The sequence below is a fragment of the Drosophila kikkawai genome, chromosome 3R (assembly GCF_030179895.1).
Source record: "Drosophila kikkawai strain 14028-0561.14 chromosome 3R, DkikHiC1v2, whole genome shotgun sequence".
Lineage (NCBI taxonomy): Eukaryota > Metazoa > Arthropoda > Insecta > Diptera > Drosophilidae > Drosophila > Drosophila kikkawai.
In genome coordinates this window covers 29,786,487-29,811,876 of record NC_091731.1, presented here as the reverse complement: position 1 = coordinate 29,811,876, position 25,390 = coordinate 29,786,487, and the positions used below count along the sequence as shown (strand labels likewise).

At 47.1% G+C, this 25,390-nt stretch overlaps 8 protein-coding genes across 9 annotated transcripts; 3 read left to right on the top strand and 5 right to left on the bottom strand.

Annotated features, from left to right (window-relative positions):
* Nucleotides 1-55: 55 nt before the first annotated feature.
* Nucleotides 56-2,386, bottom strand: LOC108077730 (major heat shock 70 kDa protein Ab). The gene has a single exon (XM_017171186.3). The coding sequence runs from the start codon at nt 2,161-2,163 to the stop codon at nt 229-231; it is 1,935 nt and encodes a 644-aa protein (XP_017026675.1). The 5' UTR covers nt 2,164-2,386; the 3' UTR covers nt 56-228.
* Nucleotides 2,387-3,012: 626 nt separating this feature from the next.
* On the bottom strand, nt 3,013-4,660 carry LOC108077899 (uncharacterized). Its single transcript, XM_017171438.3, has 2 exons — nt 3,892-4,660; nt 3,013-3,828 (listed from the first exon to the last, which is right to left on the bottom strand). The coding sequence occupies exons 1-2, from the start codon at nt 4,381-4,383 to the stop codon at nt 3,217-3,219; spliced, it is 1,104 nt and encodes a 367-aa protein (XP_017026927.1). The 5' UTR covers nt 4,384-4,660; the 3' UTR covers nt 3,013-3,216.
* A 530-nt stretch (nt 4,661-5,190) lies between these two features.
* LOC108077704 (major heat shock 70 kDa protein Ab) lies at nt 5,191-7,518 on the top strand. The gene has a single exon (XM_017171143.3). The coding sequence runs from the start codon at nt 5,411-5,413 to the stop codon at nt 7,343-7,345; it is 1,935 nt and encodes a 644-aa protein (XP_017026632.1). The 5' UTR covers nt 5,191-5,410; the 3' UTR covers nt 7,346-7,518.
* Nucleotides 7,519-7,863: 345 nt separating this feature from the next.
* LOC108077703 (protein VAC14 homolog) lies at nt 7,864-10,617 on the top strand. Its single transcript, XM_017171142.3, has 9 exons — nt 7,864-8,054; nt 8,123-8,273; nt 8,344-8,574; nt 8,628-9,093; nt 9,152-9,478; nt 9,532-9,640; nt 9,694-9,990; nt 10,049-10,291; nt 10,358-10,617. Exons 1-9 carry the CDS (start codon nt 7,957-7,959, stop codon nt 10,497-10,499), a joined length of 2,064 nt encoding a protein of 687 aa, XP_017026631.1. The 5' UTR covers nt 7,864-7,956; the 3' UTR covers nt 10,500-10,617.
* Nucleotides 10,618-10,648: 31 nt separating this feature from the next.
* Polr3C (RNA polymerase III subunit C) lies at nt 10,649-12,638 on the bottom strand. The gene is made up of 6 exons (XM_017171144.1): nt 12,258-12,638; nt 11,691-12,192; nt 11,528-11,633; nt 11,115-11,464; nt 10,892-11,059; nt 10,649-10,838 (listed from the first exon to the last, which is right to left on the bottom strand). Exons 1-6 carry the CDS (start codon nt 12,530-12,532, stop codon nt 10,671-10,673), a joined length of 1,569 nt encoding a protein of 522 aa, XP_017026633.1. The 5' UTR covers nt 12,533-12,638; the 3' UTR covers nt 10,649-10,670.
* Nucleotides 12,639-12,758: 120 nt separating this feature from the next.
* Nucleotides 12,759-14,558, top strand: LOC108077707 (F-box only protein 9). Its single transcript, XM_017171146.3, has 3 exons — nt 12,759-13,003; nt 13,073-13,767; nt 13,825-14,558. The coding sequence occupies exons 2-3, from the start codon at nt 13,091-13,093 to the stop codon at nt 14,468-14,470; spliced, it is 1,323 nt and encodes a 440-aa protein (XP_017026635.1). The 5' UTR covers nt 12,759-13,003; nt 13,073-13,090; the 3' UTR covers nt 14,471-14,558.
* On the bottom strand, nt 14,527-16,376 carry trus (programmed cell death 2 like trus). Its single transcript, XM_017171145.2, has 3 exons — nt 16,202-16,376; nt 15,057-16,135; nt 14,527-14,999 (listed from the first exon to the last, which is right to left on the bottom strand). The coding sequence occupies exons 1-3, from the start codon at nt 16,307-16,309 to the stop codon at nt 14,744-14,746; spliced, it is 1,443 nt and encodes a 480-aa protein (XP_017026634.1). The 5' UTR covers nt 16,310-16,376; the 3' UTR covers nt 14,527-14,743.
* Nucleotides 16,377-16,816: 440 nt separating this feature from the next.
* LOC108077688 (UNC93-like protein MFSD11) lies at nt 16,817-23,519 on the bottom strand. 2 transcript variants are annotated; one of them, XM_017171120.2, is made up of 4 exons: nt 23,087-23,519; nt 18,316-18,485; nt 17,798-18,255; nt 16,817-17,738 (listed from the first exon to the last, which is right to left on the bottom strand). In XM_017171120.2, the coding sequence occupies exons 1-4, from the start codon at nt 23,171-23,173 to the stop codon at nt 17,143-17,145; spliced, it is 1,311 nt and encodes a 436-aa protein (XP_017026609.1). In that variant the 5' UTR covers nt 23,174-23,519; the 3' UTR covers nt 16,817-17,142. The 2 variants fall into 2 exon arrangements, with proteins under 2 accessions (XP_017026609.1, XP_070142622.1); XM_070286521.1 differs by lacking the exon at nt 23,087-23,519 and adding an exon at nt 20,613-20,917.
* Between the last annotated feature and the right edge of the window lie 1,871 nt (nt 23,520-25,390).

The window sequence follows — 25,390 nt, the reverse complement described above, 5'->3', positions numbered from 1 at the left end:
CGCTAACATTTTAAATACAATTATTAAACATCCCCAATAAAAAGTCAGCAAAATGTTTGTTTAAAAAGTAAAATAATTTATTTTAAATTCATCTAAGTAAGTCTATAACTATTACTATCTTAGGACAGGGGTTTTGTAAGATTTCTTTTGAGTTCTCAACCAAAAATCCGCTTCAGTCTCAGAAATGATAAACTAGGAATGAGATCCGCTGTTAACGTGCTAGTCCTCTTAGTCGACTTCCTCCACAGTGGGCCCTGAGTAGCCGCCAAAGCCTCCAGCTTGCTGGCCACAGTTGGCTCCAGGACCACCGGCTGCTCCCGCTCCAGCTCCCGCTGCCTGCTGATGCATCTTTGTCATAATGGGCGAGCAGTGGCGGGTGAGCTCCTCTAGCTTGTGGTCGAACTCCTCCTTATCGGCAGTGGTGTTCGTGTCCAGCCAACGGATGGTCTCGTTGCACCTCTCCAGGACGGAGTTCTTATCGGCTTCGTCCAGCTTAGAGCCGTTCTGCTCCACGGCCTGCTTCACATTGAAGACATAGCTCTCCAGCGCGTTCCGAGAGGTGATACGCTGCCGCTGCTTCTCGTCCTCGTCGGCGTACTTCTCGGCCTCGTTCACCATGCGGTCGATCTCCGCCTGCGAGAGTCGTCCCTTGTCGTTCTTGATGGTGATATTCTTCGCCTTGCCCGTGCTCATCTCCTTGGCGGAGACGTTCAGGATGCCGTTGGCGTCCATGTCGAAGGTGACCTCAATCTGGGGCACTCCTCGAGGGGCAGGCGGAATGCCGGACAGGTCGAAGGTGCCCAGCGCATTGTTGTCCTTGGTCATAGCGCGTTCGCCCTCATACACCTGGATGGAGACCCCGGGCTGGTTGTCCGCGTAAGTGGAGAAGGTCTTTGTCTGCTTGCACGGGATGCGGCAGTTGCGCTCTATCAGTTTGGTCATCACCCCGCCGGCGGTCTCGATGCCGAGCGAGAGGGGAGCCACGTCCACCAAAAGCACGTCCTGGATCTTGCCGGTCTGGTCCCCGCTAAGGATGGCGGCCTGCACGGCGGCTCCATAGGCTACCGCCTCGTCTGGGTTGATGGAGAGGTTCAGACTCTTGCCGTGGAAGAACTGCTGCAGCAGGCTCTGCACCTTGGGGATGCGGGTGGAGCCGCCCACGAGCACAATGTCGTGGATCTGGCCCTTGTCCATCTTGGCGTCGGTGAGCGCCTTTTCCACTGGCTGCAGGGTGTTGCGGAAGAGGTCTGCGCACAGCTCCTCGAAGCGTGCGCGGCTCACCTTGGTGTAGAAGTCGTGGCCCTCGAACAGTGCGTCTATCTCGATGGTGGCCTCCGTGCTGGATGACAGTGTGCGCTTGGCCCGCTCGGCAGCCGTTCGTAGGCGGCGCAAGGCGCGGGGGTTGGAACGAAGGTCCTTCTTGAACTTGCGCTTGAACTCATCCGCCAGGTGCGTGACCAGGCGGTTGTCGAAGTCCTCACCGCCCAGGTGCGTGTCTCCGGCGGTGGCCCGCACCTCGAACAGGGATCCCTCGTCGATGGTCAGGATGGAGACGTCGAAGGTGCCGCCTCCCAAGTCAAAGATGAGCACGTTGCGCTCCCCCTGAAGATTCTTGTCCAGGCCGTAGGCCAGTGCTGCCGCCGTGGGCTCGTTGATGATCCGGAGCACGTTCAGCCCAGCGATGCGGCCAGCGTCCTTGGTGGCTTGGCGCTGAGAGTCGTTGAAGTAGGCCGGCACAGTGATGACCGCGTCCGTGACGCTCTCGCCCAGATAAGCCTCCGCTGTCTCTCGCATCTTCACCAGCACCATTGAGCTGACCTCCTCGGGGGCAAAACGCTTGGCCTCGCCCTTAAACTCCACGCCGATCTTGGGCTTTCCGCCGTCGCTGACCACCTTGAAGGGCCAGTGTTTCATGTCCTCGGCGATCTTTGGGTCGTCGTACTTCCGTCCGATGAGGCGCTTGGCGTCGAACACCGTGTTCCGGGGGTTCATCGCCACCTGGTTCTTGGCGGCGTCGCCAATCAGCCTCTCAGAGTCCGTGAAAGCCACGTAGGAGGGCGTAGTGCGGTTGCCCTGATCGTTGGCAATGATCTCCACCTTGCCGTGCTGGTAGACGCCCACGCAGGAGTACGTGGTGCCCAAGTCGATTCCAATGGCAGGCATTTTGTTTGTGTTTTTATACTTCTTGGTGAGATTTGTAACTTTTTGACTTGTTGCTTTTCCAAGTTGATTAACTTCTTGCTCGGTTTGAATACTTTAATGACTTTTAATAACTTCAATTCTGCAATTTAATGCACTTTAGCTTGTTATATTCGGTTTGTTTTGTTCGCTCCTTCGCTTTCGCGATGTTTTCAGTTTGCTTGCTTGTTTTGAATTGCTGTGAAGAGAGCCGAGCGGCCCTATTTATACCCGGGCGCTCTCTTCGCGAACATTCGAGACCGGCCTCTCTCGAAGCTGCCGGAGTGGGGTGGCTGTGCCGTGCGTATGAGCGAGACAACAGTAGCGGCCACTTAAGAGAGAGGCACCTTGAATTTTCTAGAATTTTCTTTAAGCAAAACAACAGCAGATGACCTACCGCAACAAATGCGTTATTTTTGGGTTCCGGAAAATTCGATTGTTTTCCCATTTTCCATCTATATATAGATGACTTAAGTATCTGTTAGATTTGCGATTAAGTGAATAAGATAGTGCTATCTTATATAATTAAATCATTTAGTTTTAAAACCCTAGGATATTATAATTATTATATATTTTTTTTAATTTGATAATGGATTACACGTTAAAATTGTCAAAAATTGGTTAAATATTGAGTCGATTTAAAACTAACTTAGAAGAGCTTTCCGAATGATCCTATGGCAAACTGTAAGGGTATGAAAATATCTGGCTATCGACCACGGAATTGAAGCAATCAACCCATCATTATAAGCAAACTACTGAGCTCCTTAATCCCTAAGATTTTCAATAAAAATATTAAAAACTCGTCTTCGAAACATGATTAAAATACGCATTAAATTGGGCAGTCATTGTCTTGATTTATTTTTAATACGTACTATATTCTTAAGTTTACAGGTTTATAATTTTCATTTAGTGGGTTTTTAGTGTATTCACATTAGGTTGTATTAACAGTCCATAAACAGTCCTCTGTAGTTTATCACGTTTGCTGTTTCACGATTTCATTTTCATTTGCTATTCTAGGCTACTAGTCTTGTGGCAATATCAGTCAGTTGATTCGTTGTCGGAAAATTCTTTTTCGTCCATGTGGGGGACTAGGGGTTGTCCGTACAGCAGAACCTTTGCACGGACGGACTTGCAGCCGGAGACCCTCGCGTCGATGCCCTTGATTATCTCGTCGACTTTGGCACTATCCAGCTGCATATTCTCAAGAAGCTCCTCTCTGCGGATGCAGTCCAGCAGATGTCTGGGCTCAAAGGAGGCATAGGGGATGACTTGGGTGTGCGGCAGTTGCTTCAACGCCTCCATTTCCGTGTCAAATTTCTCTTCTGACTGCAGACGGTTCACACTGAATATAAAGACCACGGTCAATCGCTTTAGATGCGTCTGTCCCGTGCTGTTGGCTATATCCTCTCTCCCGCGAATCAGCTCGTTGACGGCACCTACGAATTGCGCGTCCTTAGGGGTCATATTGTCAATCAATATGAGATTTTGTCCGCACTGGACGACTTCATGGAGAACGCTCTTAACCCGCAATAGGGACGAAGCGTCACGCCAGGATACAGTCTTCACGTTTTCGGGCCACGGAAACTGTTCGCGCAGCACTTGGGCCGTGTGACTCTTGCCAACGCCAGAGGAGCCGACCAAAGCGATATTCTATTGGGGAATAAAGTTTAATTACTGCTGTATACACCCCTTAACAAGGGGAAATCTACACACCTGGAAGGTAACGTTGTCCAGAGCACGTTCTAACTCATCCAGGGCCTCCTCCTGGTGCAGTACTTGGCGCCTGCAGTGCGTCACCATGTGGCCCAGCCGATGAGAGCGGTCGCAGTAGTTGCTACGATTGTGGACGATCGAGTGGTAATGGTTATTGTACATCTCCCAAAAGCTGCTGTCCTCTGGGGACCATCGCCACACAGTGATTCCCAGGCCGAGACATAGCGCCATGAGCAGACAGTACCAAGTCGTCTGATATGCCTTCTTGCGGCCCAGTTCCAACGCATGTTTGCGGCGCACTGGTTTTCTGCTACTGCTGCTCTCAGAGACTACAAGGCGGCGAAGGCGGCGCTTTAGCCACGTGCGTTGCAACGCCTTTGGTGAGTTGTGGGAATGACGCCTGACGGAATGTTTCTTAGTCCTATGGAGCTCTTCTTCATCCTGCCTTGTCATTGGCGTCATGTCCTTGGCCATAGCTTCTGAGATCTCCATGTTAGAAAGATTTTGCCCATCAAGGAGGTTTATTCCGATGCCGTTTTGAACTTAAGCTGCGCTGAGGAGCTATATTTGTGAATTATTCTTTACTTTCCGATTGTTTTTAGTTTCTGCCGGCAAAATTGATATGGGAAATTTTCGATAGATTTACATATTCAAACATCGATGTTTTTGGGTTATATCGATTAGTTAGGCAAATATTTAATAAATAATTAAATAAAAAATCTGCCATTGAAGAAAATCCGAAATATGTTAATTCTTTTAATGGATATTTTTTTTTCTGACAGTTCAAAGTTTAAAAATACCATAACTATGTCAAAAACTCATCAAATTAAATCGGAAAGCTTTTACATATATGCTAGTTTTTAGTAGGCCGTTAAGGCTGATTAAGAATATACATATATGATTTATGGGGCTGGAAATTACTTCTTTGCGTTTCAAGCTTCTGACTGAAATAATAATATTTTAAAACTAAATGATTTAATTATATAAGATAGCACTATCTTATTCACTTAATCGCAAATCTAACAGATACTTAAGTCATCTATATATAGATGGAAAATGGGAAAACAATCGAATTTTCCGGAACCCAAAAATAACGCATTTGTTGCGGTAGGTCATCTGCTGTTGTTTTGCTTAAAGAAAATTCTAGAAAATTCAAGGTGCCTCTCTCTTAAGTGGCCGCTACTGTTGTCTCGCTCATACGCACGGCACAGCCACCCCACTCCGGCAGCTTCGAGAGAGGCCGGTCTCGAATGTTCGCGAAGAGAGCGCCCGGGTATAAATAGGGCCGCTCGGCTCTCTTCACAGCAATTCAAAACAAGCAAGCAAACTGAAAACATCGCGAAAGCGAAGGAGCGAACAAAACAAACCGAATATAACAAGCTAAAGTGCATTAAATTGCAGAATTGAAGTTATTAAAAGTCATTAAAGTATTCAAACCGAGCAAGAAGTTAATCAACTTGGAAAAGCAACAAGTCAAAAAGTTACAAATCTCACCAAGAAGTATAAAAACACAAACAAAATGCCTGCCATTGGAATCGACTTGGGCACCACGTACTCCTGCGTGGGCGTCTACCAGCACGGCAAGGTGGAGATCATTGCCAACGATCAGGGCAACCGCACTACGCCCTCCTACGTGGCTTTCACGGACTCTGAGAGGCTGATTGGCGACGCCGCCAAGAACCAGGTGGCGATGAACCCCCGGAACACGGTGTTCGACGCCAAGCGCCTCATCGGACGGAAGTACGACGACCCAAAGATCGCCGAGGACATGAAACACTGGCCCTTCAAGGTGGTCAGCGACGGCGGAAAGCCCAAGATCGGCGTGGAGTTTAAGGGCGAGGCCAAGCGTTTTGCCCCCGAGGAGGTCAGCTCAATGGTGCTGGTGAAGATGCGAGAGACAGCGGAGGCTTATCTGGGCGAGAGCGTCACGGACGCGGTCATCACTGTGCCGGCCTACTTCAACGACTCTCAGCGCCAAGCCACCAAGGACGCTGGCCGCATCGCTGGGCTGAACGTGCTCCGGATCATCAACGAGCCCACGGCGGCAGCACTGGCCTACGGCCTGGACAAGAATCTTCAGGGGGAGCGCAACGTGCTCATCTTTGACTTGGGAGGCGGCACCTTCGACGTCTCCATCCTGACCATCGACGAGGGATCCCTGTTCGAGGTGCGGGCCACCGCCGGAGACACGCACCTGGGCGGTGAGGACTTCGACAACCGCCTGGTCACGCACCTGGCGGATGAGTTCAAGCGCAAGTTCAAGAAGGACCTTCGTTCCAACCCCCGCGCCTTGCGCCGCCTACGAACGGCTGCCGAGCGGGCCAAGCGCACACTGTCATCCAGCACGGAGGCCACCATCGAGATAGACGCACTGTTCGAGGGCCACGACTTCTACACCAAGGTGAGCCGCGCACGCTTCGAGGAGCTGTGCGCAGACCTCTTCCGCAACACCCTGCAGCCAGTGGAAAAGGCGCTCACCGACGCCAAGATGGACAAGGGCCAGATCCACGACATTGTGCTCGTGGGCGGCTCCACCCGCATCCCCAAGGTGCAGAGCCTGCTGCAGCAGTTCTTCCACGGCAAGAGTCTGAACCTCTCCATCAACCCAGACGAGGCGGTAGCCTATGGAGCCGCCGTGCAGGCCGCCATCCTTAGCGGGGACCAGACCGGCAAGATCCAGGACGTGCTTTTGGTGGACGTGGCTCCCCTCTCGCTCGGCATCGAGACCGCCGGCGGGGTGATGACCAAACTGATAGAGCGCAACTGCCGCATCCCGTGCAAGCAGACAAAGACCTTCTCCACTTACGCGGACAACCAGCCCGGGGTCTCCATCCAGGTGTATGAGGGCGAACGCGCTATGACCAAGGACAACAATGCGCTGGGCACCTTCGACCTGTCCGGCATTCCGCCTGCCCCTCGAGGAGTGCCCCAGATTGAGGTCACCTTCGACATGGACGCCAACGGCATCCTGAACGTCTCCGCCAAGGAGATGAGCACGGGCAAGGCGAAGAATATCACCATCAAGAACGACAAGGGACGACTCTCGCAGGCGGAGATCGACCGCATGGTGAACGAGGCCGAGAAGTACGCCGACGAGGACGAGAAGCAGCGGCAGCGTATCACCTCTCGGAACGCGCTGGAGAGCTATGTCTTCAATGTGAAGCAGGCCGTGGAGCAGAACGGCTCTAAGCTGGACGAAGCCGATAAGAACTCCGTCCTGGAGAGGTGCAACGAGACCATCCGTTGGCTGGACACGAACACCACTGCCGATAAGGAGGAGTTCGACCACAAGCTAGAGGAGCTCACCCGCCACTGCTCGCCCATTATGACAAAGATGCATCAGCAGGCAGCGGGAGCTGGAGCGGGAGCAGCCGGTGGTCCTGGAGCCAACTGTGGCCAGCAAGCTGGAGGCTTTGGCGGCTACTCAGGGCCCACTGTGGAGGAAGTCGACTAAGAGGACTAGCACGTTAACAGCGGATCTCATTCCTAGTTTATCATTTCTGAGACTGAAGCGGATTTTTGGTTGAGAACTCAAAAGAAATCTTACAAAACCCCTGTCCTAAGATAGTAATAGTTATAGACTTACTTAGATGAATTTAAAATAAATTATTTTACTTTTTAAACAAACATTTTGCTGACTTTTTATTGGGGATATACAGATGATTCAAATATTAAAAAATTTCTTCAATTCTTAGAAAATGTTAAATAATAAAAGAATTAGAAAGAATTATTCGGCAAAGTCTGTTGAAACATTGCTCTTTAAAAATGTATTAAAGAATTCAATTAAAAGATATAAAAATATACCTTTACATAATTAGAAATATGTGGATTACATTTAAATTGCATTTTTAACGAGCCTGGGAAGTAGAAAATGATCATTTATTTGGTGAGCAAATTAAATTGAATTGGTGTTTGCATTTAACGGTTTTATGGAACTGCCCCTGTTGTTCGCTAGAAACCGAGTTGGCAGCCCATCAGCTGTTCGCCGAGAGAGGATGCAGAGGAAAGCAAAACGAAACCGCCTACAAATATTGTTATTTTGATTAGATCAAACGGACAGAAGATATGGAACCTCCTTACGCACCGCTGAGCGAGTCCTGCGCCAAGGCACTGGGGGACAAGGTCTACGAGAAGCGCAAGCTGGCCTCGCAGGAGATCGAAAAGTGAGTAGGCGCCTGACACCTGCCACCAGCGATTTGTCATTCCAATTGGGAATTCTACTCACCGCCAGAATGGTCACTGAATTCAACAACAAGAACAACTCGGCCCAGATCCGGAAGTTAATTGAGGTGTTGGCCACGGACTATGCCACCTCGCGGGATGCCAATCGGCGGAAGGGGGCGCTTATCGGACTCGCGGCCACTGGCTTAGGGCTGGGAAAGGTAATGTCATTAGTCATAGGCATAGGTCGCGGTATCTAACTAGATAAACTCGTGATTTCACCCTCTCCAGGACTCGGACAAGTATGTGAATGGCCTGGTGACGCCAATCCTGACCTGCCTCTCCGACCCAGAAAAGGGTGTGCGCTACTTTGCCTGCGAGTCGCTGTACAACGTGGTCAAGGTGGCGCGGTCCGCCATAATTCCATTCTTTCCGGAACTGTTCGCGGCAATATCCCGCCTTGTCACCGACTCGGATCAGTTGGTGAAGGATGGCAGCGAGCTGCTGGATCGCCTGCTGAAGGTAAAGTTGCTGTCACAATGAATTGTCTTGAGTTAATTCGAATTATTCGGCAGGACATTGTCACGGAATCGTCACAGACCTTTAACCTGGAGGCCTTTATTCCCTTGCTTCGGGAACACATCTACGTAAAGGATGCTTTCGCCCGGCAATATGTGATCTCATGGATATCCATCCTGAATGCCGTGCCCGACATCAACATGGTCAACTATCTGACCGAGATTCTGGACGGTCTGTTCGTCATGCTGGAGGACAACACGCTGGAGATCCAGCGCATGTGCGAGACGACGATAAGTCAGTTCCTGAAGTCCATTCGGAACGACTCGTCCTCCGTGCGGATGGAGGATACAATTAACACGCTGATCACCCACGCCCAGTCGCCCAATGAGCTGATCAAGTCAATTGCCATCACCTGGATCCGGGAGTTTGTTCAGATATTTGGCACTAATGTGTTGCCCTACGCCAGCGGGATATTTACGGCGATACTGCCCTGCCTCGAGTACAACGTAGAGTCCAAGCGCAGTAAGTTGTGTGTTGATTAGGCCAGAATCCTTTCATTTCGTATTTGCGTTTTGTTCAGGCATCAAAGAGTGTGCTGTTTCCGTGAACAATTCGATGATGTTGCTGGTGTCCACCAAGGAGCTGAAGACGCAGACTGTGGCCAAGATAGACTTGCGTTCGATCATGGACGTTCTATCGCAATATCTCACGCACAACTCCATGCACACGAAGATCGCTGTGCTCAAGTGGATCCATCATCTGTTTACCAACTTCCCCAACGAGATGTCTGTGCACGCCACCAATTTGAATAATAATTTAATGTCGACGCTGGCAGATAACTCCGACGAGGTTGTACTGCAAAGTCTGTCTGTTCTGGCGGAAATTGTAAATTCACAGGACACTAGAGGTATGTCTTTCCTCCCACAGAATCTTTCGTTGATAGAGGCTTGTCCCTTGCAGAATTGAACGACTTCAAGAAGACACACTATCGCAAGTTTCTGTTGAGTTTGCTGAACCTGTTCAGCGAAGAAAAACTCATTTTGGAGAATCGAGCCAGTCTCATAATAAGGTAATTTGCATACATTAAACTCTTAATTAATAAATTAAATGTTTACTGAGTAGAAAACTCTGCGTGCTGCTGAATGCCGAGTATATTTACCGCACATTCGCCGAGATCATAGCCGAGGAGGTTCCCAACTTGAAGTTCGCATCCACAGTTGTGCGTCTGCTGAACATTATACTTCTCACCTCGACGGAACTCTTCGAATTGCGGACCAGCCTGCGCAATATTTCCAACGAAAAGTCGGCAGATCTCTTTAAATGTCTGTACCAGAGTTGGGCCCACTGTCCCGTGTCAACGCTCTCCTTGTGCCTGCTGGCCCAGAGCTACCAGCACGTCTCCCATTTGGTCACCTTATTGTAAGTCCTTCTGACAAGGTTTAACTCTAATTACTATTATCGAGTAATTCTCTTTCAGCGCCGATGTTGAGATAACCATGGAGTTGCTTACCGAATTGGACAAACTGGTCCAGCTGATAGAGTCTCCGATCTTTGCGCCTTTGCGCCTCACTCTGGTCTCCAAGGCGAACAACTGCGCGGACGCTCAGTACTTGGCCCATGCCCTGTTTGGCATCCTTATGTTGCTGCCGCAGACCGAAGCCTTCGATACCCTTCGGAATCGCCTGCAGTGCGTGCCGAACTACTGGGGCCACGAACCCATGTAAGAAGTCCCTCTCCCCACTAATATCAGTATGTGTCTAAAAGACTTTTACTTGTTACCCCGCAGAGATGAGCGAAATTCACTGGAGTACAAGAGCGGCATCGACTTCGATGCCCTGGAGCAGCACTTCATCAAGCTGCAAAAGGCGCATCGCGAACAGCGAATTGTACACCGAAAGCGCAGTGTAATTACTCCAGAAAGTAACTAAAAGTCCAAAGCATACCTTATTTATATATATAGCCTGTGATTAAGCGTACAGTAATTTAATATCGCATTTGTGTGTTTTAATAAACGTGAATCTTATACACCTAAAGGCGTGAGTTCCCCCTGGAATATATTCAAAATAAAACAAGACAATCGTATTAATTACCTTTGATTTTTATTTAAACCTCCGAATGCCCGTGGGCAGCGAAGTGCAATGGTGTTGGTACATTTGCAGCAGGAAAATGGTATCGTCCAGGGTAAGTTCAGCTTTCGACAATGTCTTTATCCTGTTTTTTACCTTATTCAGGATCTCGACCTCGGGTGGCGTAAATGTCTCGACGATCTGAAGCGATTAGTGTCAATGAGAGACAAATTTCAGTTGTAAATAGTACCCACCTCAGCGATATACTCCTCGGAATCGCCACGCTCCTTCATGGTCTCCACTATGCTGTCTAGCCTCTGGGATTTCTCAATGAGACCTTTGTGCTCGTTCTTTTCAAAGTTGGAACGTTCGATGGTGTTGTAGAGTGACTTGTAGCTAGCATCCAGAAGCATTCTTACCGTCTATAACGCAAGGATTACAAACCAAGGCACTTAATTTATTTAACGATTTACTTACATCTTTCTCTTTGACCTGAAAGAGGTAGAAGGCTTTGGCGGGGCCATTGCTGCCTCCGCCGGGCTTTTTAATGATCTTGACGTGAATGAACTGCTCCTGGAACAAGTTGTAGGCCAACGACTTGGCCTCTTTGGAGGGTATCATGGCCTCCTTTTGCAGATCCTCCTGCTCGATGTATTTCTTGCAGCGGATTACACGAAAGATGCGGGCAGCCTTAGAGCCGAAACGTTCGGTAATGACGGATTCCACGCAGGCAAAGGCAAGCGACTCAAAGGCGTGTTCCATGTCCACGACATAAAGGCCGCCGCCCATGTCTCCCACTCTTCTAAAGAAGCCCATTGAATCGTCAGCTAAATATTAACAAGATATGTTGATTAAAATATTCAAATAGGTAAAGCTTGGATTGTAATTACTTAACAAACTTATGTACTGATCCAAGTACTTCATTAGATCTAGATTATTCGACCTTTTCTCGATGGCCTGCTTAATTTCCACAAACGTTATTTGGTTGGAAAGTTTCTGCAAAGAATTAAGTTTTATAATATAATTTATAATAATGTAATACTGGCTACCTACACGCTGCCATGGATCTGTGGTATTGTACATAATTTTCAGTATGAACCGGAAACACTCGGCTGCATTCTCGCCCATTTTACGTTCAATAGCGTCCACCATGATCGCGTCACGAAAGTCCTGATGAAAGCGATCATAGTTCAGGTTCCACACCATGGTACTGTCCTTGGCTTCCGCCAGTGTGGCATCTCCTTTGCGTATTTTGGCCAGCAGCTGAAGATCGATGTTGGGATGCCGGAAAAAGTCGCACTCGTTGCTCTCGAATTTTGGCACTACCTCATCCTGGTCATCGGAAACTAGAAGCTCGGGCCTCTTAATGATATAGTGATCTGTAATCATGGTGAGGAAGGTGTTCCTATAGGATTCTGGACTCTCGGCCTTATTTTCGCCCTCGGCCAGACACTTGATCAGTATGCCAGTGGCCGTATCCGATCCGGAATTGATAAGCTCCTCGGCGATGGAGGCGCCCACATTTCCATACTTTGTCTGCACCAAGTGAACGTAACTAAAATAAGAAATTAAATTTAAATAAAGCCTTAAAGCTTAATTTGTACACCAATGCCTACTTACCGCGGATACCGAAGCAGGGAGATGATATCCTCGCGCCGGAGCGCGTACTCGGCAAGGGAGGGATTTAGCTTGGAGGCCTCGAAGTCCACAAGTCGGAACTTGACGAGCACCGCCAGCGCCAGTCCCACTTCCTTGCGAGATAACTTGGTGGCGCTGACCAGTTGCCCCAGCGTTCGCGTATTGGCCAGGAAGAGACAGTCGGCCACCGATTGAACCACCTGGCCGAAGCACTGCTCCAGGATGGCGGAGCACAGATGCGAATAGTCCGCCGACATGGTGGCTGGAGCAGTTCTGTCACTTTAATCTTAAATTGTGCCGTTTACCAGCAGAAAATGCGGCTAAAATCAAATGCAAAAAACAAAACAAAACCGCGTTGTTAAAACAGCTGTTAATCGATTAACGATTACAATAATCGAGTAAGCCAAACAAAAAATTCAAATTGGAATTTGTCAGGTTTCTTATTAGTGTGATGCCTTATCAAAGGCGTTTTTGCTCAACGACGCTCTGTTCACACTGTGCACAATACGTTTACACAGGTAGAAGTGTTCCCGTTTGCCGTATCTGAATAAACTTAATCTTTGGGGTCTTACCAATGGCCACATGTTGCTCCCAGCTGCAAACGACTTCGAAATTCTGGGGTGAAGCCCGCGGCCACTATCAGCAGTACGCGCGGCCCTTCATTATAAATCCGTTTTCCCTTCGCATTTTCCCATCTTCCGCCTGCGACCAATACTAAGACCTTTCAGGTTAGAATTGCGTCAGATAAAGGTGACAGCGATCTATTTTTACAATCCCATTTGCATTTGCATTCGCAGAATAGTTTTACCTTACCCATGTCGGACGTGGACTCGGACGGGGAGGCGCCCAACGAGGGTGGCACCAGTGCAAGTGCCCTCGATGAGTTCCGGGAGAGCTGGCAGCGGGAGCTTGCCCATGGACACAGGCCAGGCTCAGGAACGACGCAGAACTCGAATGTCACCGAGGCGGAGCTGCTGCAGGCCAAGGCGGAGAGCCTATTTCGCACTGCCGTCCAGTTGGAGCAGCGCGGCAAGGTCTACGACGCAATTCCCTTCTACCGCAAGGCCACACAGATCGTGCCCGACATCGAGTTCAAGTTCTACGAGCAGCAGAAGCTGAGCCACGAGTTTGTCAGCAACAAGAAGTTCCACCATCTAGCCGGCGACTTTGCTAAGCAGCTGGACCTGGGCCAGCCGGATGCCACGGAAGGCGGTGCAGACCAGGAGTTGGACAATCTTTTCGATAAGTTCCATCGCGACTTGCGCCAGGACAGCATCTATAGCGGCAAAATGATCGCGTCCAGCCGTGATGCCAGCGTCTTGTCCACAGGACTGCACTTTTCGGATCTGCCGCCCGAGATTGTGATGCGCATCCTCCGCTGGGTAGTGTCCGCGCAGCTGGACATGCGCTCCTTGGAGCAGTGCGCCGCCGTCTGCAAGGGATTCTATGTGTACGCCCGGGACGAGGAACTGTGGAGGCTAGCTTGCGTCAAGTAGGGATTCCTCAGATTGCAGATAGCTTGGAGATGTTCATCTTAATTATCTTTCAGAGTATGGGGTCACAATGTTGGAGCCTTGGATGCCCAGGACTCTGGCAGTAGCCATGCCTATTACTCGTGGCGGGACATGTTCATCCGGCGGGAGCGGGTGCACTTCAACGGCTGCTACATCAGCAAGACAACGTACCTGCGAATGGGCGAGAATAGCTTCCAGGATCAGTTCTATCGGCCTGTGCAGCTGGTGGAGTACTATCGCTACATTCGCTTTATGCCCGACGGCAAGGTGCTGATGATGACGAGCGCCGACGAGCCGGCGCAGGGCGTCAACAAGCTGAAGCATTTGCACAACGGGCAGCGTGCCGATGTGCAACGGGGTCGCTATCGGCTCTACGGCGACACGGTCACCCTGGTGCTGCAAAAATCACAGGCCCGGGGAACGGGTCACATGCGACAGAGGCGTGGCAGCATCATGCCACTGGAGGAGGACTCCACGCAATTCCTGATCGAGCTGCGCATCGCCAACTCACCGAAGCGCCGCCGCTGTGCGCAGTTGGTGTGGTCACACTACACGCTCGTGCAAAAGCGGAACAAGGTGGACACCAGCTCCGAGTTCGACCTCACGGACGCCAAGTATCCACCGCTGTGGTTCTCGGCGGTGAAGAGCTACCACCTCGATGCGGACGCACCTCTAGTTTAGGTGAGGATTAGCTTCTGCTCCCGTTTTACATGCTGCAAAAATAAAAGACGGTGTAGTTGAAACCCTTTTAGAGGGGGAGAGGAAATAACGAGATATTATTAGCAACTATCCTCATCGGAGTGGCGTGTCTAAAAGCGTACAACGTTCTTAACAACTAGAGCGTAAAATCTTCCTAGGACAGTATTGAGAAGCTTAGCTTTTCCTCCGCAGTTTACGGTTAAAATTCGTTGCAAGAGTCTGCAACTATAGCAGCTACAGCGATTGGGGGTTCCTCTAGGACTCGGACTGCACCACCACGTGCTCATAGCGCATTAGGTCGGGCGTGTCCCAGCAGCTCTTAAGGCAGGTGAAGACTAGCACGTTGCCGTATTCGATCGGGACATTGCAGCCGTTGAGCTGGAACCGCAGCTTGGGAATGAGTGTGGGCAGCAGCTGGACCTCGCAGATCGTCTCGCCCCTGCAGTTCTGGCATTTGGGCAACGGTTCCGCCAGCGGGGCCACCAGCAAGGGAAGAGCGTCTCGGGAGTACCTGCCACGTAGCCACAATTAATCCGGATGGCTACTTTTCCACAATATAAATGCTCACCTCAAGACTTGACCTGGATTCTGCTGGATGGTGGTGATGAAGTTGTGAAACACTATGTCGCCGTGGGCGGGCAGAGCCTTCTCGTACGCCTCGTGCTCGTCCCCAGCCTCCACGGCGGATCCTGCGGCCACTGCCGTGGGCGAGTGGGTCGCACCCTCGTCCCTGAGCTTGTACTCCTGGTACAGATCACGTATGTGGTCCATGGACAGAGCGCCACCATAGTTCTCGTACTCCTCCACCCGGGTCTTGCTCTCTACATCCACCGCGATGTAGTAGGACTTTAATGTAAGGTCCTTGATCTGCATTGGCGACAGCGGCTGCGAAGTGTGTTTCAACAGGGCGATCAGGTCGCGTTCCGGCTTCTTGGGGGTGTCGACCAGCACCACATCCGTTTCGGGGCCCTCGATCTCCGCACAAATGACGGCGGAGGCTGCACTGGCTCCGGCACCATCCACGTTGGGAGCGGCGGCCGCTGCACAGTTGGCATTGGGATCCTCGTCTGCATTCTGCGGCGAGATCATGTCCATTTGATGCAACCCCGAGATCAGGTCGTTCTCCACCGAAGTGCTCTCATCCTCGTCGTCGTCGTCATCGCCGCCACCGCTAATCTTACCCAGATCGACTTTAGCTGGCTCGTCCAGCTGCATTTCGCCCTTCGCGTACTGCAGGACATTGGGTCGGACGTTGCCATTCCGCTCGTTCTGGTCGTCGTCGGCGGTGATGTCCATAGCCTCGTCCTCGGTCTTGGTCAGTCCACTGGCCAAGCTGTCTCCCCAGTCGTCCGCTCCACTGCACCAGTTCACCGCCTGCAGGCCACTGGACTTGGACTTTGACTTTTTCTGTGACGGCTTCTTGGGCGACTGCTCGCTGATGACCTCAAATTGGTTCTCCAAATGCTGAGTACGGACGCACACCCAGCCCTTGGGATTCTGTGAGCAGACGGGGCTCACGCACCCGAACACGTACAAGCTGCGATGGAACTGGGATCGGTCCAGCGGCGCATACATCTGCACAATCAGGGGGCGCACGGCCCCGCACAGCGGGCAGGCCGGAACGGTCACCTCGTGTCTGGGCCAATCCTGAGGGTAAAAATCAATTTCAATTATCAGCTGTCCGTTAGGCGCTCGCGTCACAGCATTTCTTACGGGGGTGCCGCCGATTTTGTTGGTGCAGCTGTTCAGGAACTGCTCCTGCTTGGCCGTAACCTCCTCATCATCGTAGCCCAGGTACACCGTCGACTTATTCTTTGCCATTTTTCATGTTTTCCTTTAGTTTTCGGGTGCAGATTCTGATTGGGTTTGTTATAGTGATGTGAGTCCTGCCTCCTATCGAATGTAGCCATGATTAATGTTATCGATAGATCTAATATAAGCGATTGGTAACGGAAATTCAAAATTTAACATTCTTAATTAAACGTAATAAGCTATTCAATGAAAAGGAAACACATGTTATTTATGATAAAATATATATTTATTTAAGTTCACATATTTTCTGTTCTAAATGTAAGTCGAAATCATAGATATTTCGAATGATTTGCGGGTTTTAACTTAATTTTAGCATAATTCTGTGCAGTTCTTAAATAAGGTGCACGTCATCAAATAAATCGTTTAAATTCCTTGAGCATTTTCAAGTCTGTAAATTTCTCTAAATCATTGCGTAATTTTGCTCCAACAGCTACGTCGCTACGTTGCAACCAAAATAGAGCTGGGGAAAACGTCTACTTTTTACTCAGCACTCGCAATATATTTGCAAAGCTGTGCTTTCACTAATACTCAAAATCTGTCGCTTTAATTATCCATTTACAATTGCACACTCGCTGCTTAAAATAAATAAACGCACATACATATACTGTATACAATACACACATATAAAAACATAGACAACTAGATTATGATTACGTTTTGGAATGCTAACATTAAAATACGCATTACGTACAATATAGCAACGGTAGCGCACAACAACACTTAACAGTTATTGTCTAGGAAGACGTCGCAGTCGCACGGATTCAGCGCACTTCCGAGGAATTCAACAAACGTGGACAATAGTGGCTAGTCCTAATACCTTAGTAGGTGGGATTACTGATTGATTACTTATCCAGCGCCTCCTGCTCCCGGTGCTGCCGCTTGAAGCCCCACTCGACGAACACAAAGGCGATGGTGCCAATGGTTCCGGTCACCACCAGTATGCCCAGCTGAACGTACAGCCCGAAGTGCGAGGAGTAGAAGAAGCTGATGGCCGCCGCCACGGACTGGGTGAACTTAAACAGGGCAAAAGCCCCCACTGCGTTGTTCACATACTCGCCGCCCAGCATCGAGTAGATCTGGGTGTTGAAGCAGGCATCGCCCAGGCCCAGCAGGAAGGCACAGACCAGAGCAATGCTGGCGCTGGGCGGATCCAGGTAGGATATATCGTTGGTATCTTTGAACGGTGCGCTGTTCGGCAGATTGATGAACGTCATGAAGAAGGCCGCCATGTGCATCACGTAGCCGGCAATGACGATGGGATCGCGTCCATATCTCGTTGTCTTGTTGCCCAGTATCCCGAAGAGTCCACCTCCAAAGACCTCGCCAGCTCCAATGCAAATGCCAACCAGGCCAACGATCTCTTTCGGTGTCTGCGCTATTTTCGTTGTAAATCCAATGGCGGAGCCAAAGACGCCACTAAAGAACGACAGCTCCAGTCCTGTAAAGGCAATAATAAATTATGGTATTCAAGTCAGGGGAAACACTCAGCGGACCCACCTGTATAGAAGAAGGCCAGGCTGAGGAGTAGCATCTTCTTGGTACAGAAAAGTTGACCGGCCGACTTTAAGGCATACATGGCCTGTCCACATCCCGTATGCTTCTGCTCCAGCTCGTTGTCGTGCTCGGCATTGTCGGCCATGAATCGCAGGGCGGCTAAAAAGACGATGCCCAAAATGGCTATCACCGTTAGCACGCCGATGACCAAATTCCGGGTCTCCTTGTCGATGACGGTTTTGTCCTGGAACTGATAGTACACGAACAGGTTGCCGATGAACATGCTGCACTGCAGCAGAGCCCAAAAGACGCCAGAGTTGCGGGAGATGGTGGTCGTTTCGCTGCAGCGCGCCAGGTAGGTTCCCTGGCCGGTCCAAGTGATCGATGCCCCCAGCCCCAGCACTGCGCTGCCCACGTACAGCAGCACCGTCGATGGGAACATGAACGTAATCATGAAAGCCCTGCCAGGATGGGTCATTAATTAAAGAACTGTAATGCGACAAGCGCGGGGATCTACTCACGTATAGGTCAATGCTCCCACGACCATGGCCACGCGGGGACCCGTAAACGAAATAAAAGAAGGCGCTAGCCAGTTGGAGAGCGAGAAGAACAGGTAGATGATGGCCAGGCTGGTGTAGCCCTCGCCCTTGAAGTTCTCATCCTCCTTGGAGATACTGTCCAGTATGGTTTTCTGTCGAAAAAGAGACGGGATCGAATTGGATTAGCATTTGGGAAACGTGCCAGACACATTTTGATGCCTGCATGCCAATGAACCGGCCATAACGCATTTGTTTATTGTTATTTGTTTTTTATTTTTTCTTAAAATGTTATACGGAAAACGTGTTCTCGGTTCAAGTACGTATTGTACAGGTATTTCCTGTCCGGATACGAATGGGTGGCTACAAGCCAATAGAATAAAATACAAAAATAATAATAAAATACGGAGAGACTTTATTTCAACGTTTATACTTTACTTTATTTGGTTGTTTAAATATGGGTGGCTACAAGCCAATAGAATAAAATAAAAAAAATAATAATAAAATACGGAGAGACTTTATTCCAACGTTTATACTTTACTTTATTTGGTTGTTTAAATATTTATGCAGGGTCTAGAGTACTAATTTAAGGAAGCTTTACTTGAAATTTACAGTTACTTGACAAAAGGATACTGTCTAGATAATGAAATAAAAGGATCTTTATCAAGTATCAGCTATAGATTTTTATGTAAATATATGTATATCATAAATACTTTCAATGCACCGCAGCTGTAATATATAGAATTCTCGGAGTCGGCGGCACGGCGCGCCTTGGAATCATGTCTGCAACCAGATTCAAGTGCAACATTGCAATTCTTGAATGCATGAATGGAAAATTACAAGCAAATGCGAAACACGTTTGCGGCCGAGTTCTAAAATTTTCCATTCCAAAGGACGCATCTCAGTAAGCGGCCGGCGAATAGTATCGTTATCTCGACGCTAAATTCTGACTCTTGACACGATTTCGGATTCCATTTGCATCAATTAAATGGCGCTGGGGCAAATCTGGTACGGTCCTCGTGCCCATTTTGAAGTCCAACTCGAGATTTGCATTATCAGTAATTAACGGGTGTCATTCTCTATATAGATTTTTGATCGGAAACTATATATGTACATATGTATATATCGCTCAAGTAATAGGCAAAAAGCGGAACTGTTTGTTTAGCTGTTTTACAAAAAATAAATTCCAAATATGACCTTGTGACTGAATGGGAATACAGGAACTAAAAAAACGGAACTATCTACGGAAATTGGTTGCAAACTCAGCTATGGGGATTAACGCAAATGTTCTCGATTTTATAAAAAATGCCATATACTAGTACTTTTTATGGCCCCTGTATATTCGAGCATAAAAACCAGGACGGTTGTGATAAGAAATCTTTTCAAGTGCAATCATACCTTATCAGCCCAATGAGGCTCATTGAATGATCTTGTTATTATTCGATTGAGGGACGATGGCCTAACCCGGGATGAAATTGGGTCAAGTTTTGTGCAAATAAATGCAGAAAGAAAGCCGATTCTGATCTTCGAATGCAATAAAGAAAGTCGAGTGCGAGTACGCGGAATTGCAGGAGAATGCATCGAACAACTTATTAAATTGATCGCCTGCTTAAGTTGTTTATTTATTACGCAAAAGAAACTGGCACAACAACTCACGAAAAAACTTAAAAAATGCTCAAAACGAGTTTTTATTTTCTTTGTAATAGGGCATGGCGACTTTTGATTTCAGTTTGCATTCAAAAGAATCAAATGCATGTCGTTTTTATGGGGATTTTTTTTCTAGGTTTCTTTTTTGTTGCATCGAAACTATCCTCATCATCCTTTGAAAGTTACTTTAGTCCTGAGCTGCTTACAAATTTTATCCTTGCCCTTTTCAGATATTAACTTTGTATTCAACGCAGTAAATCAAAAGTTATTTATGACTTTTAACATTTATTTTAGTCCGCCTTAAAGGGTGTTAAGCACTTTCGGTGCTTCCAGCCAGACTTGCATTTTCCACTCTTTCCACTAGACGTATCTGCACACGAGCCGAGCTGGTGCAGCAAGTGGGTCCGGTTCGGGGGCAGGAGCAGTTAGCAGTGAGCAGTGAATGGTGGGCTCGTCGGCGCACACCCACTTTTTGTTTTTGGTTTCAGTTTCGTTTTTTGTTAGTCTGTTGTGCAAGCAGAGGCGCCTAGCGGCTGTTTTGTTATACATATGTGTGTACATATATATGTTACTGCGAGCATGCTCGCTATGCTCTCTGGCGTCTTGGCCAAATTGATGTGTGCATACGTACGTACATACATATATATGTTGGTCAACCTGGCCGAGGTGGCCTTGAGTTGGGACGACTGGGGCGGGCCGTGTGTGCGGAGGCGAACTTGCAATTGCAATGACATTGAAAGAGCTGGCGTTGACGCGTTTGCTGAAAAGCATTTGATTTCGATTGCGCAATCAGCCGGAAAGCGTTCTGTGTTCCCTGCCACTTCCAGCGACGGATTGCGCCATATGAGCCAAGGCCCCCGCTTTAAAATTGCTGTCTAATAGGCCAAGACTCGCCGATCGATCGGTCGGTTGCTCGATATTGCCCGGTCTATAAGTTTGGCTAACTACGCTAAAGCACGCCCTGCTTGGAATTCCAAGTTGCTTTTGCCTTTGTTGCTGCGACGGCCGTAGTAAATCGTTTATATGGAGAAACACCAAGTGCACAGAAAGAAAACTAAGATTAATTCGTCAGTCCTTTAGGAAAACATTTTTCAAACCTTTTGGGGAAATATAAAGTAGCGAAAAACAGCAGCGTAAGTCAGTTTAATTTTAGGAACTGTACTTAAGCTATATACATATATATGACTCCACTACTTTAGGATAACCTTTTTAAGAACTTTTCAGAAATATGTACACTTAACATTAACATACGTATACATAATATTTTTAGCGGAATAAAATTTCAGAGGTTCAAATGAATCAACTGTTCTTTGATTCCTTTAATTAATAAACGTATGATTATGAATGAAACAAATTACTTTTATTTTTTATATATATACATATATACTGAAGAGGGCAGAAGCTTGAACAAAAAAAAAAAACAAAAATATTGCGCATGAGTCGCTGGCCAAGCTGAAAGGCCACAATAAAAATGTAAAACAAACAAAAGCAAACCTTTAAAAAGCTTCACTCGATCCGAACAATTTTTTGCCGTATTTATCAGAGAAGGTACCTCATACAGTCCATTGAACCATAACAAAATACTTATAAAAATGTGCTTTTTATGCAAAACAATGACAAATTTTGTGGTGGCCGGTTTGGGTTTCGAGTTTCGCTCATAACAAAAATGCCTCGCATACGTAACCAGGTGAGATAAACATGAAAAGAACTTTTTTTTGCGACTACCAGACAATCCAGTTGCTTAATTAATCCACTCTCACGATCTGTATGCGTATCGGATATACATTGCATATGAACAGGTAGGTTGGTCTGTTTTCTGGTTTTATTTTTGCCTGGCATGGCCTTGATCTTACGGCTTTTATTACTCACAATAACTAATCAACGAAATAATCCGTTATAATGCAACAAGTGAATGGAGTTATCTATGCCTGTATCATAAATCCACAGAGCTGCTTTGTAATTATTTGCAAATATTAATTAGCTAATCGCTGTCACTTGATTATTGGGAAAAGGTTGATAAGTGTTTTCTAATCTGCTTATGAATGGGAACCTCAGTGGGTGGTTCGCAGAACCGAAATATATTTCGGCTTGTTTAACTCGAAACACTATCAGTAGTGTGAATATATTAACTTTTAGAATGTTTCGCAGGAAACATAATAAATAAAATAAACCAAGACCTGTTTATGGTTATTGCCAAGGCCGAATGCAACTTTATCAGAAGAAAACAACATATATTAAAGTTAAAATTAGATATAGCAATATATGTACATATGTACATAACTATCAACTTCTTTTAATTATCGTTTGGGGTTAACTGGAGACCTACCAAAACATTACTTATTAAGGGCTAATTGCATGGAATATCGGAGAGTCCAATTCCCTTTATTAGGGTCAACTTTTGTGGCTCTATGTGGCTTCATCTCATCTATTTGCATAATAATAACGATAAGTGTTCTGTGACAGCTGATACGCTTCTAAGTGCTCGCTATGTCGTTTCTTATCAATCGTGGGCGAACAAATTCTGAATGTGAATCGTGACGAGAGCATTGGATTAAAAAGTAAATAAAATAAAATAAAATAAAATATAGACTTTTAATTGTAACTATTTCAAGGTACTGATTATAAGACAAATACTGTATAGCGTTTTCTAAATTTTAAATTAAATAAATGAGATACTAGGCATAATGGATTTAAAGATAATTCAAACAAAGAAACAAAGAAATTTATTACTTTAATGTCTGAACTAGAAACAGCAAGTAAGGGACACGTTTTTAAAGATATAGGAATAAATAAAAGTGTATATCTCTGCAGCCGCCCCTTGTCGTGACCTTTGAGCAGTACTTTAGATCGGATTTGGAAACTAACAACTCGGGAGCTATTACGAGGGCACAGAAATAACTGCTTGCCTGAGTGGCGGCGGCAACGTCGCCACATCCTGTGACGTGTGAATGGGGTTGGGTGGTTGGGTCGAAGGGCACACTACGATGTCTATTGACAAGGACAAGGACGGGATTCCAATGGCAAGGATGTTCTCAAACGCCCACGCATACATACACACGAAGAGAGCGCACACCCACGCGCCAACGAAACACACACACTCATATCTTACCTCAATGTTACACATGGTCTGGAATGCCGTGAAGACGAACTGAAAGCCGAAGCCCAGGATGAGAATCATCAGGAATTTTATATCCATGCTGATGCTGTGACGTGACTCCTGCCCACTGCGAGATTATTGCAATCAAATCGAATTCAATTAACTTGCCGCGCTCACTGCATTTGCATTCGGCGGGAGCAGCGGTGACGCGGGGACGGCGCGGAGGAAGAGAAGAGGGCGTGAACTCAGCTGGTTCTCTTAATTGACGAACGGAACGCAGCGAACGGTACACAGATAGCGCTGCATCTATTTATCACAGAACACAATAACTCAAACAGATAGATGGGTATAAATAAAAACACGCAAAAACTCAAACGAAAACACAGAGCACGAAAGTTAAATGCAATGTTTACGCGTCGACCGTTGAGAGTTGAATGGAAAATACGTTGGAGCGGCGCACTAATAAAAGTAAGACGAGGTTTGGGAACCCCACACCGAGAGTCGAATATTCTTTTGCTAATAATTAATACTTAAGAAATAGGGGGAAAATTTAGAACATCAGCTGATCCACGACTTGGTCGCGCGGTAAGTAAAACGGCGGCGCGCTGACATATAGAACAGGTTAAAACTGTATCAATTTCTACTGGTTTATTCAAAACAATACCTTTAAATGTGTAAACGAAGCTATAATTCGTTGGACTCTTGTTGTAAGGGTAAAAAAAAGAGAGAGAACACACACAGATTTCAGATAGCTCACGAAAACATACTATCGATATATCGATAGCACTGAAAGTATCCGATTCGTTTTAATCATTTTCAAAAAAAGATCGAAATATAACAAAATTTTGTTTTACAGGCTGAAAGTTACTGTTCTTCGGGCTCTTCTTGATGTTTAGAAACCGCATTTTGTGCTTCGTTTGATTGTTCAGGTTCGTAGCTGGCTTCCCGAAGGAGTGAAGGCTGATAATTTGATTGTAACCAAGATTCATGAAAGCTTTTAGCTGCTCGAATGAAGGAAATATTTAAATCTGGCGAACTTGCTCGTAAACCTAATTCACATTCTGTATGAGTATTATGGATTTTCCTGGAGGAGGAATTTGCTGAAGTCATTAGAGGTAACTCGACGCAAAAAGGGTTCTCAAAGGGTGCTAACGAAGGTGCATTTTCGGTAGTTGGTTCCACTCCAAGGACTCCTTCAGGCGCTCTGAAATTTAACATGGGAACCAAAGAGGAAGAGGAAGTTTGCCCTGGTTCGATGCAAGATTGTCCTTCAAGGTAAATAGATTCCGACATTGGTTCATCCAAAGGCATTTCACATACTTTTATACATGAAATATTTTGCGACTCATCCGAACTTTGTATTTCCTGGGAGAGAGATTCTGAGGTCACCAGAGGAGCAGGAGCATCGAAAGTACGGCCACCAAGTTCTATCGAAGAAGCATTTTCAACACCAGGTGCCCTTTCAAAGACGCCTACAACAGGAAAAAAAGATTTTGAGACTTTGCCAAAGATTGAATAAGAGTCGACGGAATGCAGAGAGTTCACACGATTGAGTCTATAGGATCCAAGTAGCTCTGACAAAACTCCAATATTTCTCAAGTTTGTGAGCGAGTGTTCAATGACTGTTTCTAAGTCCTTTAAAGGATTGAGATTTCTCATGGTCCACTTAACCTCCATTTTAATCTTGTCAAGGGGGACAAACATGTAGTTTTCATGGTCGGTGTAATATTTAACTGCCTTGAAGACATGACGATACACCTTTTTTGGTATGTTAGAATTCCATATACTCATGCTGGACTTTTCGCATTTGATTGGAGTGCTGTTTTCGGGAGGTTTCTTAGATCTGGCAGTTAAATTTCGCACCGAGTTTGTTTTACATATGGCTTTGGCAGTACCTGGTATTACATTCCGCTTTACTTTTATCAAAGGCTTTTGGACGCCGCGAAGCATTTTACGCACTCTGGCTATTTGGTCTGTAGTTAGGGAGTCGCCTCGAGCCTGAAAAGTTAAAAAAGCAACATCTAACAAATACAATTAAACCTATGTTAAAATGTAAGAAAAATCTAGTTCTTTAAGCTTCTAGCAGCGACTGGTTCAGCTATCTACTAACCCCTTTTTTCTTGATTTGTTGGGCACTCCTGTCGGAACGCAAACCCTGGAAGGCGATGGTCATCGCATACATCGATGATCCGGAGCGCGTCACAATACCCAGCTCAGTCTGTTTCCTCAAGGAATCTTGTATCACGTACTCCAAGTTATTTACTGGCTTGGTATACCGCAAGGACCACCTGACTTGTTCCTGTATAGCCTTAATAT